At 37.6% G+C, this 22094-nt stretch overlaps 2 protein-coding genes across 3 annotated transcripts in view; one reads left to right on the top strand and one right to left on the bottom strand.

Moving 5' to 3' along the window:
- The window catches only part of Ctnna1 (catenin alpha 1), a 172183-nt gene that overhangs the window by 36635 nt on the left and 113454 nt on the right, over positions 1-22094 (bottom strand). The window lies entirely within an intron of this gene.
- Lrrtm2 (leucine rich repeat transmembrane neuronal 2) lies at positions 8273-22023 on the top strand. The gene is made up of 2 exons (XM_005006944.4): positions 8273-8820; positions 9159-22023. The coding sequence occupies exons 1-2, from the start codon at positions 8817-8819 to the stop codon at positions 10703-10705; spliced, it is 1551 nt and encodes a 516-aa protein (XP_005007001.1). The 5' UTR covers positions 8273-8816; the 3' UTR covers positions 10706-22023.

Genomic DNA, 22094 nt, shown 5'->3' with positions numbered 1-22094 from the left:
GTACATTAAAAATTCATTTTCACAAAACAAATATGACTCTATGAAACACATTAGTAATCAAGATAAAAAGCAAAGGAATTTAATCCAGTATTCTTCCTTTGGGATAACATTTAAACATTTTATTTCAGGTATGCTGTCAGTACATCAGCCAACAGGACAGATGAATGGGTGGGTGTTATGGTTTATATCTAAAACGTTCCCCAAAGTCTCATACACTCATAGGTGGGGTTTTGGGGAGGTGACTGGATCATAGCTGTGTGACACTCATCACTGGATTAGTTGGCTAATAGGTTTACAGCTGGGCGTGAATTGGGAGCTGAAGCCTGGTAGAAAGAGGCAGGTTTCTGTGGACCTGGATGTATTATATATCCCTCCTGTTCTTCCTCCTCCTCCCTTGATCTCTTGCTGCTTCCTGCCTGCCATACCATGAGATCTTTCCTTTCTGTCCTGCTACTCTGCTGTGCCACCATGCCTTGGAGCCAGTCAACTGTGGACTAAAACCTCTATAGACTGTGAGCCAAATAAGCCTGTTCTCCATCAACTTACAGGTGTTGGATATTGTATCTTAGTGATAAGAAAGTACTAAAGACAGTGGTGGTAAGGATCTGATCGCATGTTTACCATATGTTTTTGAGTAATTTTAGTTTACTTCTCTCCTTTTTAAGTAGATACAATGCCACTTACTCTCATTGCCTCCATTTTTATGGACTACTGGACGGGGAAAAAAGAACTGTTAAGGTTTTTTTTTTTAGCATACACAGAAAAGAAACAACAGGGGACTTATGAGAGGTCTAAACGTGACAAAATTCAGTCACTATCAAATCTTGTTAAGAGTCTCCTTATCTTTTCTCCAACATGCCTATTCATTAAAAATAAAATTAAGTTCTGTAGACCACTAATATTAAGGGGGGAGACAGGCAGCTCAAGGACAACTTAAAAAGTCTAGTGAGTTACTGATTATCTTAAGATCAAAATATTAGGATCTAAAACAAAGATACTAAAACTGAATCAAACTCAAACTGACCCATAATTAATGCTTTAATCTGGAAAGTCTCCACAAGTTCCTTAAGTATTCAAGAACTTCAAGAAAATTTCTCCAAATACTAAACCCAGAAATTTAGAGACTATCTCTGAACAAACTCAGATGCCTACTTCAAGAAAATGTCTCTAAATAAATTGTTCCTTGCCTTATTTTTGGATATTTCTACTCATATGTTCCAGAAATATCTGAAATTTGAAACCCAAAGGTGAGGCTCAGTGATCTTGTAAGAGTCCAAGTCCCTGCCACTCAGAATGCCCAGGAGTTTCCTCAATTTGGACGGAGAGATTTACTGTGAAAGTTATATAGGATCAAGTCCATGAGATAATTCAGCTACATAGGCATTAAGAATAAGGGAGCCCTTACCATGAATCTGTTCATTCTTTTGCCAAAGTACCCTAAAAATCAATTTGTCTTTCTTGTTACTGTGGGAAATAGAAGTTTATGCCGCATTAATGGGCGGAGAGGATAGTTCAAAAGCAGTTATTTACTAAATCTTTTAAGTTACACTAGACAGATCACTTTCAACTCAATATATCTTCATTAAAAAAAAACTATAGGTCAAATAGCAAATTTGGGGCTCCAATTATTTAAAGTATAGTAAGAATAACTACAAATATACACATATACAACCTTGAGCTTGATGAAAATAGTGTTTATCCATCTGGAAAGCTTCTCTTTAAATTAAAGCTGTTATAAGCTCTTGTTAATCATTTTATCCAGGTAAAAATAAAGTTACTCAAACAAAAATTAGGAATAGCAACTCTAGAAAACAAAGGTTGAATAATTCTTGTGAAATGCTTGGGATCAGAAGTGTTTCACATTTCAAAGTTTTTTTTGGTTTTTTTTTTTTTTTTTTTTTTTTTTTTTTTTTTTTTTTTTTTGAGTACTAGTATAGACTTTTTTTGACAGAAAGTTTTGGATTTCAGAGTATTTTGTATTTGGGATTTTCAAATTATGGATACTCAACTTGTGTTCCTACTGCTCAAAGTTGTAAGAAATTTTAAGTGATCCTCACTCAGTTCTCATCTAATTCAGAAACTCCAATTCCTGGCCTTTCAGTTCACTTAATTTTGATATGTGTAACCCTACTTAGCAGTGACAAAGGGCTTCCTAATAAAAAGATAAGGCTTGCTTAAGGCTTCAACATGAAGCTTCTCTTCAGCAAGTGTCAGCTGAGCTGAGAAGCAAAGGTTATTAGCTTAATCAGCTGCTAGCAACACAAGTATGAGACACTGAAGGGGCTTTCAAAACCACCTGTAACATAAGCATGAAAACTACACTCTCCTCCAGTGTAGACAGACTACTGTCTATCTAGATGAACTCTGAACTTAACTTTTATACTTGAAATGGACAAGAATGATCACAACATCTTTTTTAGAAGGTAAACTAATTCAGAATAACCCCCTTTATCATGAAGAGCCTGAAAGGAATTAACAGTAATGTAATAGGAGTTAATAGTAAAACTTAAGCAGAAGAGGTTATATTATAATTCTTTGACTCTAACTCCAACCCTTGCACAAAGAAGAGTGAAATATGGAATAGGGTGGGGAGCTTCTGGTATTGCTGGTGACATTATAATTCCTAAACGATGTAACAAAGGTAGCAGATGAATCTACCAAAAACTACTCAACCTAACAGCAAAAAACCCACAACTTTCTGCCATGATTAGGGGCAGGGGATACTTTTTAAATTGAGGAACTATATTTTGATTTCTTCAGGGCTTTTCTGCCAAAAGCTTCCTTTTCTGACTCTATATACTCACTGAGAGAACATAGCTAATCTCATTACTCTAATGACAGTGGTCACTCTGCCATCTCCCATCCACATGCATTCTGGTCATTCAGACATGCCAATGCTCTCTCTCTTATCTAGCTGAAATATAACTCCTATTTATCCTTTTCATATCAATTCCTTCTAGAAGCTTCCATTGACCAAACTAAGCTCAAGTTGAGTGCTTCACCAGAGGAGCCCCACATAGTCCTCTTCCTCAAATCAGACCTTACGATAATTATCTTTTCTCTTTGTTTACCATCAGACACAGATGAAATGATGAACTCGCAGTCAATTAGAGACATGTTTAAAAGTCACAAGACTCTGTCATTCTCCTTTCTTGTGATTCACAAAAATGTAAGACTTTTCAAACAAATACACTATCTAGTCTTATTTTAATCTGGAAAGGATAGGGCAAGAGAAGAGGGTTCACTTCAATGTTTTAACTCTGAAACATTTAAAAAGAAGACAGTAAGTCTCCTTTAATTTCACAGAAATTAAATACAATTACTCTATCAGCCATCAGAAAAATAAAATTAAATCAAAATAGCATTTTACAAGACCTGAGTCTTTGCCAGACGTGGTAGCTCATGCCTATAAATTCAACACTGTGGGATGCCAAAGGTAGTTGCAAGTTCAAGCCCACCCTGGGCAATTTAGCAGTTTAATGAGACTATATCTCAAAATAAAAAACAAAAAGGGCTGGAGATATAGCTCAATACAAAGGCCACAAGGTTCAATTCCCAGTGAAAACTGACATACATACACTCACACATGCATGCATCCACGCACACCTGTGTCAGAATGGACATCTGACGCCTCCTTCCCAGGAAGGAATAGAGCATCATCTTTACCTCCAGGTACCAAATGGTAATGTGGAGGCTGTCAACAGCACAGTAGTAGGGGTCTTGAGTTAAAGCGTGAAGTATAGAACTTCAGAAAAGTGGTGACCTAGAAGCTAATGATAAGCTAGAGAAGACTTCAGGAAAGAATAAAGACTTTAATGAAAATCTTGAGAAAGTTTTTGGAAAACCTGTTAAAGAATCAAGCCATGTCTTTTTGAAAGTAGGACTAAACATCTTGGTTTGGACTGCGTAACAACACAATGTTGTGCATTATACATTTGATGAGTAATGTGAGAAGCAATTTTACTCTGAATGTTGTGCCTCTGGCAAGAAGGAAAATAGGCATTGCCGTTAAGCTGAATATTTACATGTCATTGGGAACCTCTGGTAAAACTCAATTACTATCATAATCATAAAATACCATAGTTACCTTGACCACTGTTCCCAAATTTCTTTTAAAGTGAAACTTAGCCTTAAATTACAAAAAAAAAAAAAAAAAAAAAAAAGTTTCCAGTGTGCCTAATGCTCCCTATTCCAAACTTTTTTTTTTTTAATGGATGAGGCATTGTAATATTACATAAGCGTCACTTTTCTACTTCATCTCATAGCTCAAAAGAGTGTTATAGTTTGGGTATTTTCTTAGATGAAAGTGCCACCTTTAGAAAAACCATAAAACCATTCAAAAACAAAAAATATGAAGAAACATCTGTGTGTGTGTGTATATATATATATACATATATATATATATGGCAAAGTTAATGTCTTATGTTAAGCAAAAGTACATAAATCTTTAAGAAAACGACCAATATTTGGAGTACAGGGTAGCAATGAGGAAATCTAACATACAGTCTACAAGAAAATACCAGTATCTATAAAAAATGCTGACTCTTATTTATTCTAAAGAAACAAATTAAAGAGTATTTTTTAATCTATCAAGATTTATAGATATTTTTAATATCTGATGGCTTTCTATACTGTGTTAATGGCAGGGAGGAGTAGGTTTGGGGAAAAACAGTTTAAAACTTTTAGGAAGGCAATGTTTATCAATTTTAAATATATATACCCTGTAACCCAATGATTTCATTGCTGGGACTTTACCTTATATGTAAACTTTAAGGATAAATGATGTTAAAAGGATATTTATTTCACATTGTCTGCAAAAACCTCATAAAATTACATCCAATAAATTAGAGCAGAGCCATATGAGGCAAAATTCAGACTCATTACACACATTACACAGGCAGACAACAGGCAGAAACTGTACAGACAGACAGGTGAAACCAGCATCAGGACAGAACCAGGAGAGAAGCCTTAGCCCACTCCACCTTCAAGGCGTGGCAAGTCCTCATCCAGTCTAGTGCAAAACAGATTATCAACATCTGAAAAGCAGATATAATATTGACACACTACTATAACTCTTCAGAAAAAGAAATAATCTTGCTTTCTTTGGGTCAAAATTTTTATCTCCTTTGCACTGACAATCTAGATATTGGGGGGAGAAAGGGAGGCCTCAGGGAGCCTAATACCCCAGAGCCTATTAAGAAGATTCTGAGAAAATTAAATTGCAAAGCTTCAGCAATCAAGAGTCAATATACACGAAATTATCCCTTTTAGCCAAGTGGGTCAGAAAGTCCACTAAAGTAAACAGATTCTTGAAGTGAGCACAAATGTATGTCTTACATCTTAATTCTATGCTGAGAAAATAGTTCTGTATGACCCATGGTAGTCTAGGCAATACAGTGAAATCATGTCTCTTACTTAAAAATCAAAGACACAGATGAAAAAGATGGTAATGTTCCATTGTTTCTGAGCAATTTTCCTTGCCCACAAGTCTGTTATACTAGCACTATAATAATATGGTTTAGATAATTTCCATTTACTAGTATATAAGAGACAGGCCAAGGAGATTACAAAGCAGAAAAGAACTAAGAGTTCAAGGAAGAAGAGACACCTTTCCTTTTAAATTTTCACATATAACTATTCCTAATTGCTTTTCTCTCCATAGTACTAAAGTAGTAGAGGGAAGAATTTAATCTGGCTTCTGCACTGCAAAGGGTTTTTTCACTACAGAGTGTATCTTCAATAAGCTATTTACAACATCTCAAGGGATTTGGGGGGGGGGTGGTACTGGGGATCAAACTCACAACCTTGTGCTTGCCAGGTAGGTAGGAGTTTATGCCACTGAGTTAAATCTCCCCGGCCCTCAAGGGCTTCTCTTTAAGAAAAAAAAAAAAAAAAAAAGACTAAAAGAAACCATCCTATGAGGACCCCACCCCCATCCTCTGCCACCACCAATTAGGGCAAGTTTCTATAGAACAGTGCTTCTGAAACCTAGGGCCACAGACTATAGGAATCTGACTAAACCCAATTCACAGAAACATAAAACAAGCAGTAAAATTTCACAAGCCCATCTATGGACTCAGGTTAAGACCATCTGTCCTAACTGGGGGTGGTAGTGCACATTGGTAGTCCCAACACTTGGGAGAATGAGGCAGAAGGATTGCTGCCTGTTTGAGGCCAGCCTGGGCTACACAGCCTGTCTCAATGTCCCCTTTTCCCCCCAAAAAGAATATCTAGCTTGTAAAAGGAAAATTATAGGAAGGATCTAGGTCAGTGAGAGAGTGGCAACCTTGGGGTCTAAAACAGAATGTTATATTTCTCCCTTCCTAAACTATGCGGGAATACTGTGGGAGTTCTAGTGCAGGCTTATTCCTAAATATGCGAGCAAAAGAATCTCATAGGCAACTTTGCTTCAGGACTTCTGCAGCCAGTGCAACTATTTAAGAACAGCACTGCACTCTGAGACTATCCACATCTAATTTTCTTTCCTATTCTGCATGTCTTCTGAGCTGAATCTATATGGTCCTCAGCTATTTCTACTGCTTTCTCTTTCCCTTATACTTCCCAGGCATTTCCCTCAATAAAACTCATGTACTTTTAAACTCATCTTTCCATCAGTTTTAGGAGAATTTAAAATATATACCTTCATTACTAGAGTTTCCACAGCACATTTACATAGTGTCCTAAGGAGGAAACCTGAGAGTCTTCCAAAACAACACTTTTACCCCTTTAGATAAATACTTTATGTGTAGAGTGTTATGGATTAAACCCAGGGCCTTGCACATGCTAGGCAAGCACTGTATTAGTGAGCAACATCCCCAGCTCCTTTTGTTTTATTTTGAGGTAGGGTCTTGCTGTGCTGCCCAGGCTGGCCTCAAATTTGTAATCTGTCTCAGCCTCCCAAAGTGTGGGGACTATAGGGCTAAACTACTACTCCGAGCTTCAACAATGACATTTTAGACTTATCTGATATAATAAAGCCCTCAGAAGCAGAGGCCGATATGTTCTTATTTATTAGATACCATCAGTAGTTTTGAGACTTCTGCCCTTGGGAGTTACAAAGGTATGAGGAAACATACGTATTCAGGATCAAATCAGTAAGGCGAGATAAGCAAAAAGCCTTACTTTAGACAAGCATGAGAATGACATCAACTAGTGCTAGAAATATCTTTTGCATTTTGTAAAATATTAAATCAAGCTGTACATTCCTATCTAAGGACTACTAAGTGATGATACAATCTCTGATAGAGAGAACCTTAAGTAAGGTCAAGCAAAAAACAAGGTAAACAAAGCAACAGTCCTATTCCAAAGTGTGAGTGACCTTTGTATTTATAAGAAATACAATGTCTCTTATATACTAGCAAATGTCTCTTATATACTAGCAAAAAGAGCTAGTATGAGATTCAAAGTCAGTTCCTAAGTGCCAAGAGGAGCTACTTTGCAAGCACTGTGTTATTTCAGTGCCACAATGCCCCAAACTTGGCATCAGCTGAGGTTTTCAATTAAAGAGTAGGGGAGATTCTGAGGTAAATAAAGGGGACCATGTCAGAAGACAGTCACACTTGAATTATGTGTCTAAAACCATCTGCTCCACTGTTAACACCTGGGTCATGTGTACTACTACTTCTACCCGTGCTTTTCTCCTAGCAGAACATCCAAAAATAAATTCATCATTATTTTTCAATCAGCATTGTATAAACCATTATTATAAAATAGGACAGAAGAGGAAAAATATTTTAAACCAGAGTTCCACTGAAATTCTCAAAGAAAAAAAAATAACAAACCTTTTTTTGGGAAGCTCTTCCCTTCTTCCACGCTTTATTTTTGATTTAAGATGTTATGTTCATAAGGACAAAGGAGCCAAGTTACTTGGTTTACCAATACATCTAATCCATGATATACTTTGATTTTTACCAAGCATGACAACACAGCAATTGAGTAGCTTTTTAAACTACCGGAGAAGCACCACTACCTTGCACAGGCTGGTATTAATAAATCAGCACTTCATAAATCAATCGTGCAGGCTTCTGTCTATTTAGATGATCTATCTCTATGCAGAATCGGCAGTCTCTGGCTCCCACACGCATTAAAAATCATCAGTCTGCTAGCCCAACTCACTGTTCAGATGGAATCTTCTTGAATGCAGTCTTTATTACAACCTCACTGCCGCTTCCTACACTGAAGGAACACCATGTTAAGCCAGGAGATCTTCTTTCTCACTTTATTGTAATCGGGGGTGGGGATTGGAGGGTGGGGGGGTCTTGTAATGACCCCAATACTGTTAAAAAGCACCGTGCTTTTTAACAGTAAAGCTTCTGGAAAACCCAAACAAAAGACACGTCACCCGGTGACGTCAGCCTATATACAGTTCTGTGTGGTCGCAGCACATAAGCAAATCCATTCTTGTGCCGTTTCTCAGAAAGGCTTTTCAGTAAATGCACTCATGCTGCTCCAGGAGCTCTTCTCTGCAACAAGCCGCCCATCTGCCATCAACAAGTTAAGACCAACAGAACTAACGGCTGCAGAGAAGAGACTGAAGCTTTGATGACCGGCAGTCGTTAGAGGAGGAGAAAATTAGTAACTTATACCATTAAACCTATTTAGGAGAGCAGAGCACCACAAAAAATGAAACCAATGCTTTCCAGAGGAATATCCTAAGGAAAAAACAACTCACTCTGACGGATTCAATTTTACTAGGAAAGCTGGAGAAACAGAACAGAAAACTGGTCAAAGGCTCCTGCATATTAGAGCCTTTTACAGACTCACTGCGTTGAGTCTGACAACCTCGACTGAATGCAGCCTCCAATGTGCTCAGAAGAATGGGTAAGTCCATGCATTTATATGTTTTATACAGTCAACAAGGAATCACGCTTAAAAATAAGCCACAGAATTCACACTTTATGAGGGAAATCACTGTCTCATTTTTGGGTTTAAAGGTTTAGGTAAAGGCATATATTGCTGATGACAGGGATATGCTTTATCTTCTTTTTAAATGGTTTGAGTTGTGCTCCAGAGATAACAAGGTTAATTTTTCTGCAGTAAATGAAGTTACATTGCAGTGAAATATTTAGCCATAATGTTATGTTGTGTTTTTTAATAGCCCATATTGTTCTTCTGAAAAACATCCTATCTTCTTGTTTTCCTTAAATTATATTCTGCAGGCTTACATTTCAAGTGGCCATTAGGGGCCCCTATGCTGGCAGCAATATATGCAATGAGTATGGTTTTAAAAATGCTGCCTGCCCTGGGTATGGCGTGTCCACCCAAATGCCGCTGCGAGAAGCTGCTATTCTACTGCGACTCTCAGGGCTTCCACTCAGTGCCAAACACCACAGACAAGGGCTCTCTGGGCCTGTCCCTGAGGCACAATCACATCACAGAGCTTGAAAGAGATCAATTTGCCAGCTTCAGTCAACTTACCTGGCTCCACTTAGATCACAATCAAATTTCAACAGTAAAAGAAGATGCTTTCCAAGGACTATATAAACTTAAGGAATTAATCTTAAGTTCCAACAAAATATTTTACTTGCCAAACACAACTTTTACCCAACTGATTAACCTGCAAAATTTGGACCTGTCTTTTAATCAGCTGTCATCTCTGCATCCAGAACTCTTCTATGGCCTTCGGAAGCTGCAGACCTTGCATTTACGTTCCAACTCCCTGCGGACTATCCCAGTACGCTTGTTCTGGGACTGTCGTAGCCTGGAGTTTCTGGATTTGAGCACAAACCGTTTGAGAAGTTTGGCTCGCAATGGATTTGCAGGATTAATCAAACTGAGAGAGCTTCACCTAGAGCACAACCAGCTGACGAAGATTAATTTTGCTCATTTCCTCCGGCTAAGCAGTCTGCACACGCTCTTCTTACAATGGAACAAAATTAGCAACTTGACATGTGGGATGGAATGGACCTGGAGCACTTTAGAAAAGCTAGACCTGACTGGAAATGAAATCAAAGCCATCGACTTGACAGTATTTGAAACGATGCCTAATCTTAAAATACTCCTCATGGATAACAACAAGTTAAACAGTCTTGATTCTAAGATTTTAAACACCCTGAAATCTCTCACAACCGTTGGCCTCTCTGGCAATCTGTGGGAATGCAGCCCCCGAATATGTGCTCTTGCCTCCTGGCTGGGCAGTTTCCAAGGTCGGTGGGAGCATTCCATCCTATGTCACAGCCCTGACCACACCCAAGGAGAGGATATCCTAGATGCAGTCCATGGATTTCAACTCTGCTGGAACTTATCAACCACTGTCACTCCCATGGCTACAACTTACAGAGATCCAACCACTGAATATACAAAAAGAATAAGCTCATCAAGTTACCATGTCGGTGACAAAGAAATCCCAACTACTGCAGGCGTAGCAGTTACTACAGAGGAACACTTTCCTGAACCAGACAATGCCATCTTTACTCAGCGGGTAATTACAGGAACAATGGCTTTATTGTTTTCTTTCTTTTTTATTATTTTTATAGTGTTCATCTCCAGGAAGTGCTGCCCTCCTACTTTAAGAAGAATTAGGCAGTGCTCAATGATTCAGAACCACAGGCAGCTCCGATCCCAAACACGACTCCATATGTCAAATATGTCAGACCAAGGACCGTATAATGAGTATGAACCCACCCATGAAGGACCTTTCATCATCATTAATGGTTATGGACAGTGCAAGTGCCAGCAGCTGCCATACAAAGAATGTGAAGTATAATATCTACCCATCATCAAAAAAATCACATCAGATAAGTAACCTATTTTACATAGTAGGGGGCTAAATACATATCTAATTTTTACCAATGGTGACATTAAGCCTAATTTTCCAAACCAAGTGGAGACTTAGTTTTTGAAGTGTTGAAGTATTTTTAATTTTTTAATGAAACCATATTTTAAGTGTTTAATGAAGCATTGCTCACATTAACTTGCACTCTTGTTGTAAAGTCTAAAATGCTTCAAAGTAAGACATTTAATGTATGTAATTATATACTATTGTGTGTAAACATTTACACTAAGGTCTCCATTTGCTATTATTTTCTACTGAAAATAGCTGGGAAAGAAGCTACTGAACAGAAACAGATAAAGATCAATACCTGTTTGATCACTGCTCTCCATCTCATGTAACACACTGGCTTGCTGCAAAGTTCTCTTGTATAATATGGTATTTACTCAAATCTACAATACTGCCAGTGTAAGAAGCAGAATTACATGTATTGACCGGCAAATATTAAACACCCTTCCTCCAGAATTTTTGCCTGGTTAGTAGATATTATTAAAGTCCACATCATGAAATCAGCAGTCTTTATATAACTCTAAAGCTGAGGGACTATTTAATATATTTAAACAATGAATCCAGGTGATTGTAAAAAAAAAAGGGCCTCATTAAAATCAATACTAAATAATAATTTCTTATCATAAATCTCTAATTTGACATGTAATAGAAATGCTGATTTCTGTGGCATTTATCCTATTTTAAACTAGTATTAAATTACCATTTTACTAATTAATTTACTAACTCCTATATTTACATTAATATGTGGAAAAATTAGAACTTACTTGCGGTGAGAAAAGAGATAAACTGAGTCAGTTTAACAATACTGACATCTTCCTTTCAGTTTGCAAACTCTCCTCCTTCTCAATCTCTGTCACAATCCATCATCAAAGGATGCCTGACAAAGGGGTCAGTTAAATCGCTTTCCGCTGCCTTTTCCTGATTTTTAAATGTTTAACTTAAAAGAGCCCAATTAAAAATAACTGGCTACCAACAGGCACAATCCTGATTATTGTTACAGTATAAAGGAACCATGAAAAAAATCATTTTCTAAGTATTACATGCTAAATTTTGACCTTTCAATAAGGATACCCATTCTTTGCGTGGTTCCTTCTAAGAGACAGAAAGAATACATTACTGAAGTGAATCTTATGGTAGAACATTCAACATGCCTATGTAGCTACAAAGCAGTAAATGGAAGGCAGCAAAAAGGTAACAGGATGAAAAGCAAAGAAAGCTTTTTGAAACCTGACTCTGGTTTGTTGAAGTTACTAAGCTGCACACAATGATCATAACACAATCTGCACAAACAGGGCAAGGCTTTGGGACCTGTGTTGAAATATGAAGAGGGGGAGGTTCTCCAGTGTAAATATAAACATCCCATAATAATAAGTGGTAACAATGCCACATTTTCATGCAGAAAAGAACCATAAGTATTCAATTTCTTCTATGATTTTTATGGGAAAACTATGACATATTTGGGACTTTAATGTAAGTTACCAATTCATAAAATTTTTCTATTAAGAAGGTTCTGTCTATGTAAAAAACTAAAATTAGAGCACTACCTTCACTTTAGGGGAAAAGATGGGGCTTTTTTGCAACTGTCATTGTATATGAGAAGGTATAAAAATCCTCAGAGGAGAGAGGGAGGAAAGAGACAGAGACTTTTCCTTAACATGTATGTCAATCTCCCCTTCACTCAAGGCATATTTTCTTCACAAGATTGAACTGTGAACAAGAAAACATGTTACGACTATAGTTTAGCCCTTAAGATCTAATTATGAATTTCTCCTTTAATACTGTAAAGGGTACCTATATTTCAAAGATAATGTGTCTCAGTATAATGAAAATATGCTCTACATTTTTTAAATGTAGGCAGACTAGTTTGGCAGAGCCTCAGCTCAGTTCAATTACTTGATTTAGGTGATGCCATCTCATCTCATGTTATAGAGACTTTGGGCATGCTAGGGCAGCAGCAGATTTTCCAGCACAGAGAGCATGCAGTGCAATACTTCCCCACAGAGGGCGAGGATCAGAAGCCCCTACTACTAGTGAGAACTCCGTGGGTTAAAACTCACCAACCCATTTACCAGGGTGGCCAGTCATTTGTCAGGTGAGACACAGCTGTTTCACAATACCACTTTAAGCATATAAGGTTCTGTGAGCCCTGAAGGGTAGTGGAGGAATATTTCTATCATTTCAAACCACACCAAAATGCTTTCAAACTATGAGTAGAAGGGTAAGAAATATAAAATGGGAATCTCTACATTAATCCTAAAAGACAGTTAGTAAAATAGCCCATCAATTGGCAAGACCCTTCATGTGTGGAATTTAGTCATTCAGGGGGAACAGCACTGCCAAAGCCACTGAGGCATACTTTTCAGTTGAAAAATAACTGATTTTTGTAACCCTCCACATTTTTCATAATGCCTACTGAGGAAAGTGAATGACAGTACCAAACAGATATATTCCTTTCTTATTTAAAGCACAAACTACCTTTTTAACTGCCTCTAGAAGGCAGGATTCCATTTGATTGTTGCCTATTTGTATATCAGCACAGGTTTTAAAATGAGATTGTTAGTCATCTGTGCTCTCTTTACCAACTGGCCAGGGTGGAAAAGCATCACAGAGCACTGCAGATCCTGGCTACCATGTCAGGGTTTTTTTGTTTCTTGGTAGGGTTTTATCCTTTTTGTCATCACCATCCATATTTTCAAGGTTAGAGGAAAATGACTATCAAGAAGCAGAGAAATAACCATTTTCCTGGGAACACTGTGAGCTAAAGAAGACTATCATACATAGCATGTCTACCTGGGAACCAAGAAATAGTTGGCAGTTGTTTCTACCCTTTTCTATAGCTTGTGAGGGATTTCTCATCTTTCTGGATAGTGGGCTTATAAATTTGCAAATCCACGAACAATTCTGCCTTACTACCAGCATCAAAAAGCAAAGATACTAATTTTTAAGCCAAAAATCTGTACTAACACATGTCATTTCTTAATGTGCCTTAGTTAATTTCTGTACCAATTCAATGAATGAGATTTACTGAACTTCCCAACTCCACTAATTATTAAAATCCATCTGCTTATTCTAATGCTAGTCATCAAGAGCTAGACTCCATCTTCCCAATAAAAATGAGTCCTATGTAGCACTAGGTCTGAATTACAAAATACAGAACATAAGTATCATTTTCTTAAAGCATACTTCCTACACATAGCTATCAGGGGAGAATAGCTATACATTCTCTATTTCTTCTCTCTCTCTCTCTCTCTCTCTCTCTCTCTCTCTCTCTCTCTCTCTGAAGTATAAATAGTAAAAAAAATTCTTCTTTAAAGAATATTTCTAACAGCTGACTTATATGATCATGTTCGTAATACAGCAATACAGTGACAGACCTATCTGGAAAGTCTGTTTTCTTTTTGTATCCTATTGGTTAAAGTGCTTGAGCTAGAAAAGGAAAAAGAAAAAGAAGATAAGGTCATCCATGTATAATTAACAATTTCTAATCTTGGGCAAATTCATAATACTTGAATATCTGGCCAAAAATAAACAGAAAATGACTGTTTAAGCTTTCTTCCTGCTATTGTGAACAACTGGAAACATCTGCAACTCCTTCAACTAACATTTTCTTCCTTGATAAAAAAAAAGTCTAATATATGGAATGTTTGGTAAACCTCAACACTTGAGACTTGAAATTCCAAGTACAGTCCAAACATATTGTGTTCAATCGCCTTCAAGAGCCATGGGGGGAGGGGGGAACAGATGGGTTGGGGGGGAGAAAATACTATTTGGAGGATGTCAAGGGTGGGTAACATTAAGTACAGTGTACAGGAAAGTTTTGTTATTAAAATTGTGTATACTGTAAAAAGTGAAAGTCTTTTTTTTTTTTTAACTCTTCCCAAATAATCTATCAATACTGACAAGACTGTGACAGACAAGAACCTTTAAAAGTTTTTGTGTTATATTCCTCTATAATATTACCTATCTTTATTCACAGGCTGAAAAAGGGGTGGTGCTGGTGGGGCACCTCTTATGCAGCTGGACAGAAAGTAGGGCTTGCAGGCCCTGGGACTGACTGCTCCTCTCCTCTCAATTCTCTGGCACAACAGACTGCCACAATAGCCTGCACCCAGATACATGCACCTAGCAAAGAGTATCACCTGACACACTGCTATTGGAAAGTCCACAGGAGCTGAATCACACTGGGACCACTAGGTGCCCTCTATGACCTATTCTACCCTGGATGCCAGCTCAGTGGATATAGATAGGAAAATGAAGGAAAGATTTTAACAGCATTCTTCAGTTGACAGAGATATAAACACCCTCACACAAGAAGCTATGTCTGAGGGGCTGGGGATTTAGCTCAGTGCCATAAGTGCCTGCCTTCCAAGTGTGCGGTCATGAGTTCGATCCCTGGTACTGATTTAAAAAAAAAGAAAGAAAAGAAAAGAAAAAGGCCAAAAAAAAAAAAAAAAAAAAAAAAAAAAAAAAAAAAAAAAAGACGCTATGTCTGGGCAGCACTGGGACAGAAACTATACGGACTTCCAGGAGGTGACTGCCAAGAGTTTACCATACTTGCCAGGACTCCCTTCCTGCATTCTGGCAGCACAGCAGTACTATAGTACCAGACGGAGGAATAAACAAGGCCAACGTTTTCCTAACACCCAGGAAAGCTGGGATCAGAGAGGCTGAGACAGCTCTCACATGAGGAACCTTAGCTGTAACTAATGCAGAGGCAGGAAGCACAGCACACAATTTTACTGTCAAGCTCATCCAGTTTTCACTTGCGAGTTACAGGTGGGAAACTCCCCCACTTTATGGAGTTAAAATCAAGGCTTAATACATTTTGATCTTGAAAAATCCCATGTAAAGCTACATTTTATTTATAAGTTAATGTAATTAATTTTGCCTGTATGTCCATAGCATTCTTAGGTTTCTACTCGAACACATAATAGATTTTTATAAGGTCTACTTAAGGAAATCTTTCCCCTACTTCTTTAAATATACCTAACAGCTGGTACTCAAGTCTCCCTGAATAGATAAAATGTACTACAAATTATCTTTACAGAGGGAGAAAGGAAGAAGAGGTGAAGGCCACGTCTATTCTAAACATCTGTTCTTAGCATGAGGGTGATTTTCCTCCTCTCACTATGTTTCCAGAATATTCTTATAGGTCAGATCTTGAAGTTCCTCCCCCACTACATAAAAGCAGCATTAAAAAGAGTAAGAAACCTCCAAGGCAAGTACAAGGAAGCATCTTATCCTGCCAAGTTCCCCAATTAAAGATAGCCCACCCCCTCCTTTCATGGAGGCTTGACGACAAAGTCTAGTACCAACTTCCAACCCAGGAACTCTGCTAGAAACAGCATAAACAACAACCCTGATGGGCAGAGGCCTATGGCCCATCCCTTATATGGGCACCTCTTTTTTTTTTTCTTTTCTTTTTTTGAGATAGGGTCTCACTGTTTACTTCTGACTGACCTTGAACTCACTATATAGTCCAAACTGGCCTTGAATTCTCAATGATCCTCCTGCATTTTGGAATTACAGGCATGTATCACTACACCCAGCTGAGAACCAGATTTAAAGCTGGAGCCCCAGAGGGAATTTCCAAATTTCTTTTTTATAGCTTTAGTGAGACTTCACTGAGAACCACGAGGAAGAGATACACAAGAGCCACACATACGAACTTTATTAAACACCTATTCACAACTGTGTTTAGAGCAGAATTACTCCTCTTTTAGAAGTAATTTGTTATTTGTACAGAGAGTCACAAAAGTTTCAGGCTGCTTTTTCTGAAGAAAAAAATCAGGCAGAAACTATGTATTAGTTCACCTATTTCATTATCATGAAGGCCAAAAGAATTCTTGTGATAAATAAAAACATTTTGCAAGGTGATATAGTTCAGTGATAGAATACTAGTTAGTGTGTGCAAGATCTTGGATTCATTTCCCCAGCACCCTGCCAATACACACACACACACACACACACACACACACACACACACACACACACACACTTTTATTTTATTTTTTTAAAGCTAAGAGCAATGTGTAATCCCAGCACTTGGGAAACAGACAAAGGGAGATTATTTGAGTCCCAGGAGTTTGTGCCTAGCATGAGCAATGAAGCAGGACCTATCTCAAAAAAAGAAAGCAAGAAGTCACACATAGCAGTGCACCTCTGTAATCTCATCACTCAGATCAGACTGAGCTACATAGGTCAATACTAGCCTGAATAAACTACACCTCAGGATCTTGACCACCCCCAAATCAACCTAAATACTTATCTACCTATAACCTGATTCTATAGTTAGGGAAATTTAGAAAAATATATTCATGTGAACAGAATAGCTGAAATACAATGTAAAAATGATCCAAAATGGGAATTTTTTTAAAAAAAGACAGTACTAAGGACTAAATCCAGGGTCTTTGCCCTGAGTTAGGTTTCCAGCCCTGGTTTCATTTTTTACTTTTAAGACAGGATCTCACTAAGTCTCTCAGTTGCCCTGACTGGAGCTGAACTTATGGTTTCTTGCTACTGGTTCCCAGAATGCTAATATTACAGGTATGTGTCACCATGCTCAGCCAATTGTGGAATTTTCTCTTTCTTTTGAGACAGAATTTCCTTATATAGTTCAGGCTGGCCTCACTATACCATGTAGCCCAGAATGGCCTGCAATCACAGTGATCCTCCTGTTTCAGCATCGAGAGTACTGGGATTGCAAGCAAGTGCCACCACATCTGGCCAATGCAGGGATTCTTAACCCTAACGGTTCTGGGTATGTTTAAGAGAATGCAAAAATCTCTTTAAATTATTGTTATGAGTCCAGAGATTTCAATAGATCCTAAAAGTTTTTAATAACTCAAAGGTTAGCTGGGCATGGTGGCACATGCCTGTAATCCCAGCACTCGGGAGGCTGAGGCAGGAAGACTGCTATGAGTTTGAAACCAATCTGAACTACACAGTGAGTTTACAGCCAGCTGAAGTGCAGAGTGAGACCTTATCTTCAAAAAATAATATGAAAATAAATAAATACATAGATGGATGGGTGGCTGGATAGTTAGGAAGCCTTGAGAGAACAACGTAACCGTCCTTTCTAGTATACACCAACTTGGCCTTGATCTTCCTGGTAGCCAAAGCAAAAAACTAATCCAAAAGCTTTATCTGATAAAAATTACACTGGTTTATCTAGAAGAGAGACACTTACGTACAAAAGTTTGTGAATTATTTATAAAATGAGGGCAAATTTAAGAACAATAAGGAAAAATCTCTGTATTTCTAAGGAAGTTTTGTAGAACAGGTACACTAATGCTTCATGCCAACTCAAGTTAAGCAGCCTACACACAGGCTGCTCGCTTTGTGATGACCTGACTTCTGTGTCAACCCAAAGCTGAAGCCTACAAACTCTACAAGAAAGAAGTAGGACTGTCTTGAAGAATAAAAGATCATGTTCCCTCCTAATAGGATTCCAAGCTACGCTGTTCCATCCCCACACACAGGACACCCAGAAAATATCTACTACATTATATTATACATCTTGTAGACTAGGAGCACAATTTAAAATTAAACATATCTTCTACAGGCTGGGGTGTATAACTCAGTGGTAGAGTGATTGTCTATCATGTGTAATAAATACCCTGAATTCAATCTTCATCATTGCAGGGAAACAAACTACCTTTCACTATATTAAGTAACAGAAACTTATGTTTCATGCAGTATCTCCAGTTTTGCTGATAATTGTAAGTGTTCTCCTTGGTAAGAATCTAAAGATGCTAAGTAATTGCCTAAGAAAAAACATATTTTAAAAGATAAAGCAATCATTAGTTTGAATAGCTGTTAGAAATTTTAACTGTCTTCAAAATTTAAAACTATGCTACGAACCATTAGAAAAACCACCTAGGTTTTCAACAGGAATAAGTTCAAAGGCCTGCTTTATACTTGAAACTGTGACTCTAAGAGAAATCCTTCAACTTCTGTGCCCTTTTACCTCTAAAACACAATTTACAGCAGTTAACCACCATAGGGCTACTTATTCATGTAAAATCCTGAGACTTGTACATAGTAAATGCTCAAAAAATGTTTGCTGCTTTTAATAGCAACATATGGAGAACTAAGTGCTACAGATCCATCAGTAGAGAATGTAATCACATTGAAGACATGTTAGACCCATGGGTTGTTCCCTGAAAGTCCCCACTTTCTAGATTTCCTCATCTCATTAAGTTAATGTGCAGTATCCAAAATGAAGATTGACAATATAACAGAGCTTTCAGTAAGCTTCAAAGGCTGGTTATATTCTTCATATCTAAAACTGACATAAAACTGACGACATTATCTCACAGTCAAGATAATTTCCCTTATAAAATGCATTATAATATTAAGTATGACATTACTGTAGTGTTGCTTTATGAATCAAAACTGAATTATTAAAGGTTCAGAACTAATACCAAATTCCTTCTGGGCAGGACAGTCACTTAAAATCAAGTGCTACTTCTTAGATTTCTTGCTCATTAGAATTATATAGAATAACACATACTACATACTATTGTAATTGAGTACTATTTTTCCAAAAGAAATGAGAAATAATCTCACTAAAGTTTCAAATTTCACAATTCTACTTTAGGACAAGCTACAAGACGGAGAATTAAGCACTACTGTTATATTCATTTTTGCTTAGATAAAATATAATTTTTAATAAAATGTAGGAAGCAGTCCTTCCAATTGTAGGAAATTTAGTTTCAAGGCAGATTTATCAGAAGTATGAAGGGATGCAGGCAAGTACACATATCACATGTCTAGTTATAGCAGGATAATGATCCTCCACATTACTCAAATCTATACTTGATACAAAGCTTGCTCAGAATTAACCTATTTGAATGAAGTACATACCTTTTTTTTTCTTTTGCTCCTCAAGGTGTAAAGGGATTTATCAGGCAGAATTTTAAAAGGACATACTCGAGGAAGTAAGAGTGCAGGCCTTCAAGAGAGGTGTTACAGTGTGACAAGTGAAATATTTATGTGCTTTGTGTGTGGAAAATCTGTGATATTTGTGAATCTACAGGAAGTTCTGCCTTTGTCTTGGTTTAGGAGGAAAAGGATGACCTGCTCACAGAAAGATAAAAGGCCTAATTTAGGGTTAGTCTTTAAAAAAAAAAAAAAAGAAGAAGAAGAAGATGGGTGATCCACGATATTTTGCCTAAAACATTCTTTGAACTTCTCCATCTGTTCCTTAATCTTAAAACCAGGTTTCTGTCCCTTAGCAACTAAATTAACTTGTGGATTTAACATATTTTTTCTAGAAGAAAAGACACCTGTAATCTCAGCATTCTGAAGGTTGAGGCAGGAGGATCCCTGCAAGTTTGAGGCCAGCCCAGGAGACAGAGGGAATTTAAGGTCAGTTGAAACACACATGATGAAACTACCTGGAAAGCAAAGCGGAGGATCAAACCCAGAGAACACTAATATAACCTCGGCTGACTTTGTGTTCTAAAGTAGTTCCAAGTCTTCTCAAAAACACCATTTCTAAGATATGATTTTCTTGTCTGCTTTCCACTTACCTTTATTTTTTTGTTCTAACTCATTTCCCCCAGACTTTAACCCCTTGTTCTTAACTGAAGCAAAGGGGCTGAAGGTCTATCTTCACATAACTGTTTCAGGAGGTGGGGGTAGAGGAGGTGACTGCCTAGGCAGGGATCAGAAGTCTTATCCTTACTTATTTAAAGAATGAGTTGTACTGTTTAATAAACAGAAAAGAGCACCAAGATATTAACAAGTTTTACCTTAAAACCATGTTAAACAAGCAGGTGCCAAAAAAGATGGAATCTTTGTGAATACTAGTATCAAAAAGTTATGGAAGTCAGAAAACAGTAGGTAGCATTTGGCACAATATTAACCTCTATTTGTGTTGAGGTAGTTACCCAAATACAACAGGTATTTTAGAGCATAGAGATTCTTCCTTGTTTGTCAAAGAAATCAAATATCCTATTTTAATTATAACAATGGTCAAGGAATAACAGTGGTATCTCGGTTCATGAACACTTGTTTGTGAACAATTTAGTGCAATCTAGAAACCAATCTCCAGGCAACATTTTGTTTTTGTTTGCCAACTTTTTATCAGGTGACAAACACTAATGTGGCTCTTTCCCACACAAACACAAATGTGGACATCTTTCCCAAAATTGTGGAACAAATTCAGTTTGTAAGCCAAGTATCACTGTACTCTATAAATGGTATTATGTTACTGTAAAGTTGGGAACCTGGAACTTGTCTCTTAAGTTTGTAGACCTGAAGATCTTTTGTAGTGATTAGGTCCAGATAATATAAATATACAGAGTATGAGGTAGATAACAGAAAGTAACAAGGATTCTTAGCTACAATGTTTATATTGGCATTTTTGTCTTATATAGGCATATCAATACAAGAAGCCAAATCTTTTCCTGAGGTGTACTTGAAGGTACATTAAAATAACATCATAGGACTGTACTAAGAGCCTGAAGCATACATTTTTGGAAAGGTTTGTGTACAGGGATTCACGGCTTCTTGTGACTGTAAGCCACAGTTTTGCAGGTGTAGCTGGACAATAACAGTAGGGAGGGGCTGTTGCAGAGTCTGAAGCCTCTTTTATAGTTAGCTTAGCTTTCTGTTTAATATTAATTTTCTGCTAATATTACTCTTATTTTATAGTTATACTTTTCTGCTGAGTGTGTAAGGCCAATGCTAACTAACATCGATCAGTCTAACCCCACGGTATTTTTATCACCGTCAGTTAAGGCCCTCAGGGTTACTTTGGGACCATGTTCAGAGTGTCTTTGCTCCTGTACTTTTTCCTTCTATCAGTTCTGTCATTTGCCAGGATAGATTGTGGTCTTGCTTGGACATACTGCCTTTTTTTTGAAAGTGAGACAGATGACCAGGGCATGACAAAGCTAGCTGGGGAAGTAGATGTGGCCTATTAATGACAAAAATCAAAGGAATACATATATAATCTTGGGAGACACAGGCACAAAAAAGTGCCAAAGCAATGCAGCCAGACTTCTCCCAAGAACTCGAGCAGGTTTTCCAAAAGATGGACTACACTCGACCTCAGTCTGAGACTTGAGTCACACAAAAAGGGCGGTCCACGCTGAGTTTCTACCATGTGCTCTCCGGCAGTGGTGGCTACTCTCATGCTGTAGGCTGTGCTTCTTTTCCTGCTTTCTCTTGGCCCAAACTCGATCTGTACAACCTGTTTCTTTTCCTATCTTTAATAAAACTTTGCTACCATTTGCACTTGTCTTGACCAATTCTTTGCTCAGAACAGAAAGAATCTAGAAACCATCTCCAGAGATTCCAGTGC

Source organism: Cavia porcellus, unplaced genomic scaffold, assembly GCF_034190915.1.
Source record: "Cavia porcellus strain 051 isolate PalLab524CR breed Dunkin Hartley unplaced genomic scaffold, mCavPor4.1 scaffold_21, whole genome shotgun sequence".
Lineage (NCBI taxonomy): Eukaryota > Metazoa > Chordata > Mammalia > Rodentia > Caviidae > Cavia > Cavia porcellus.
Note: the sequence above shows the minus strand (reverse complement) of the source record. Positions and strands in the feature narration are given on the sequence as shown.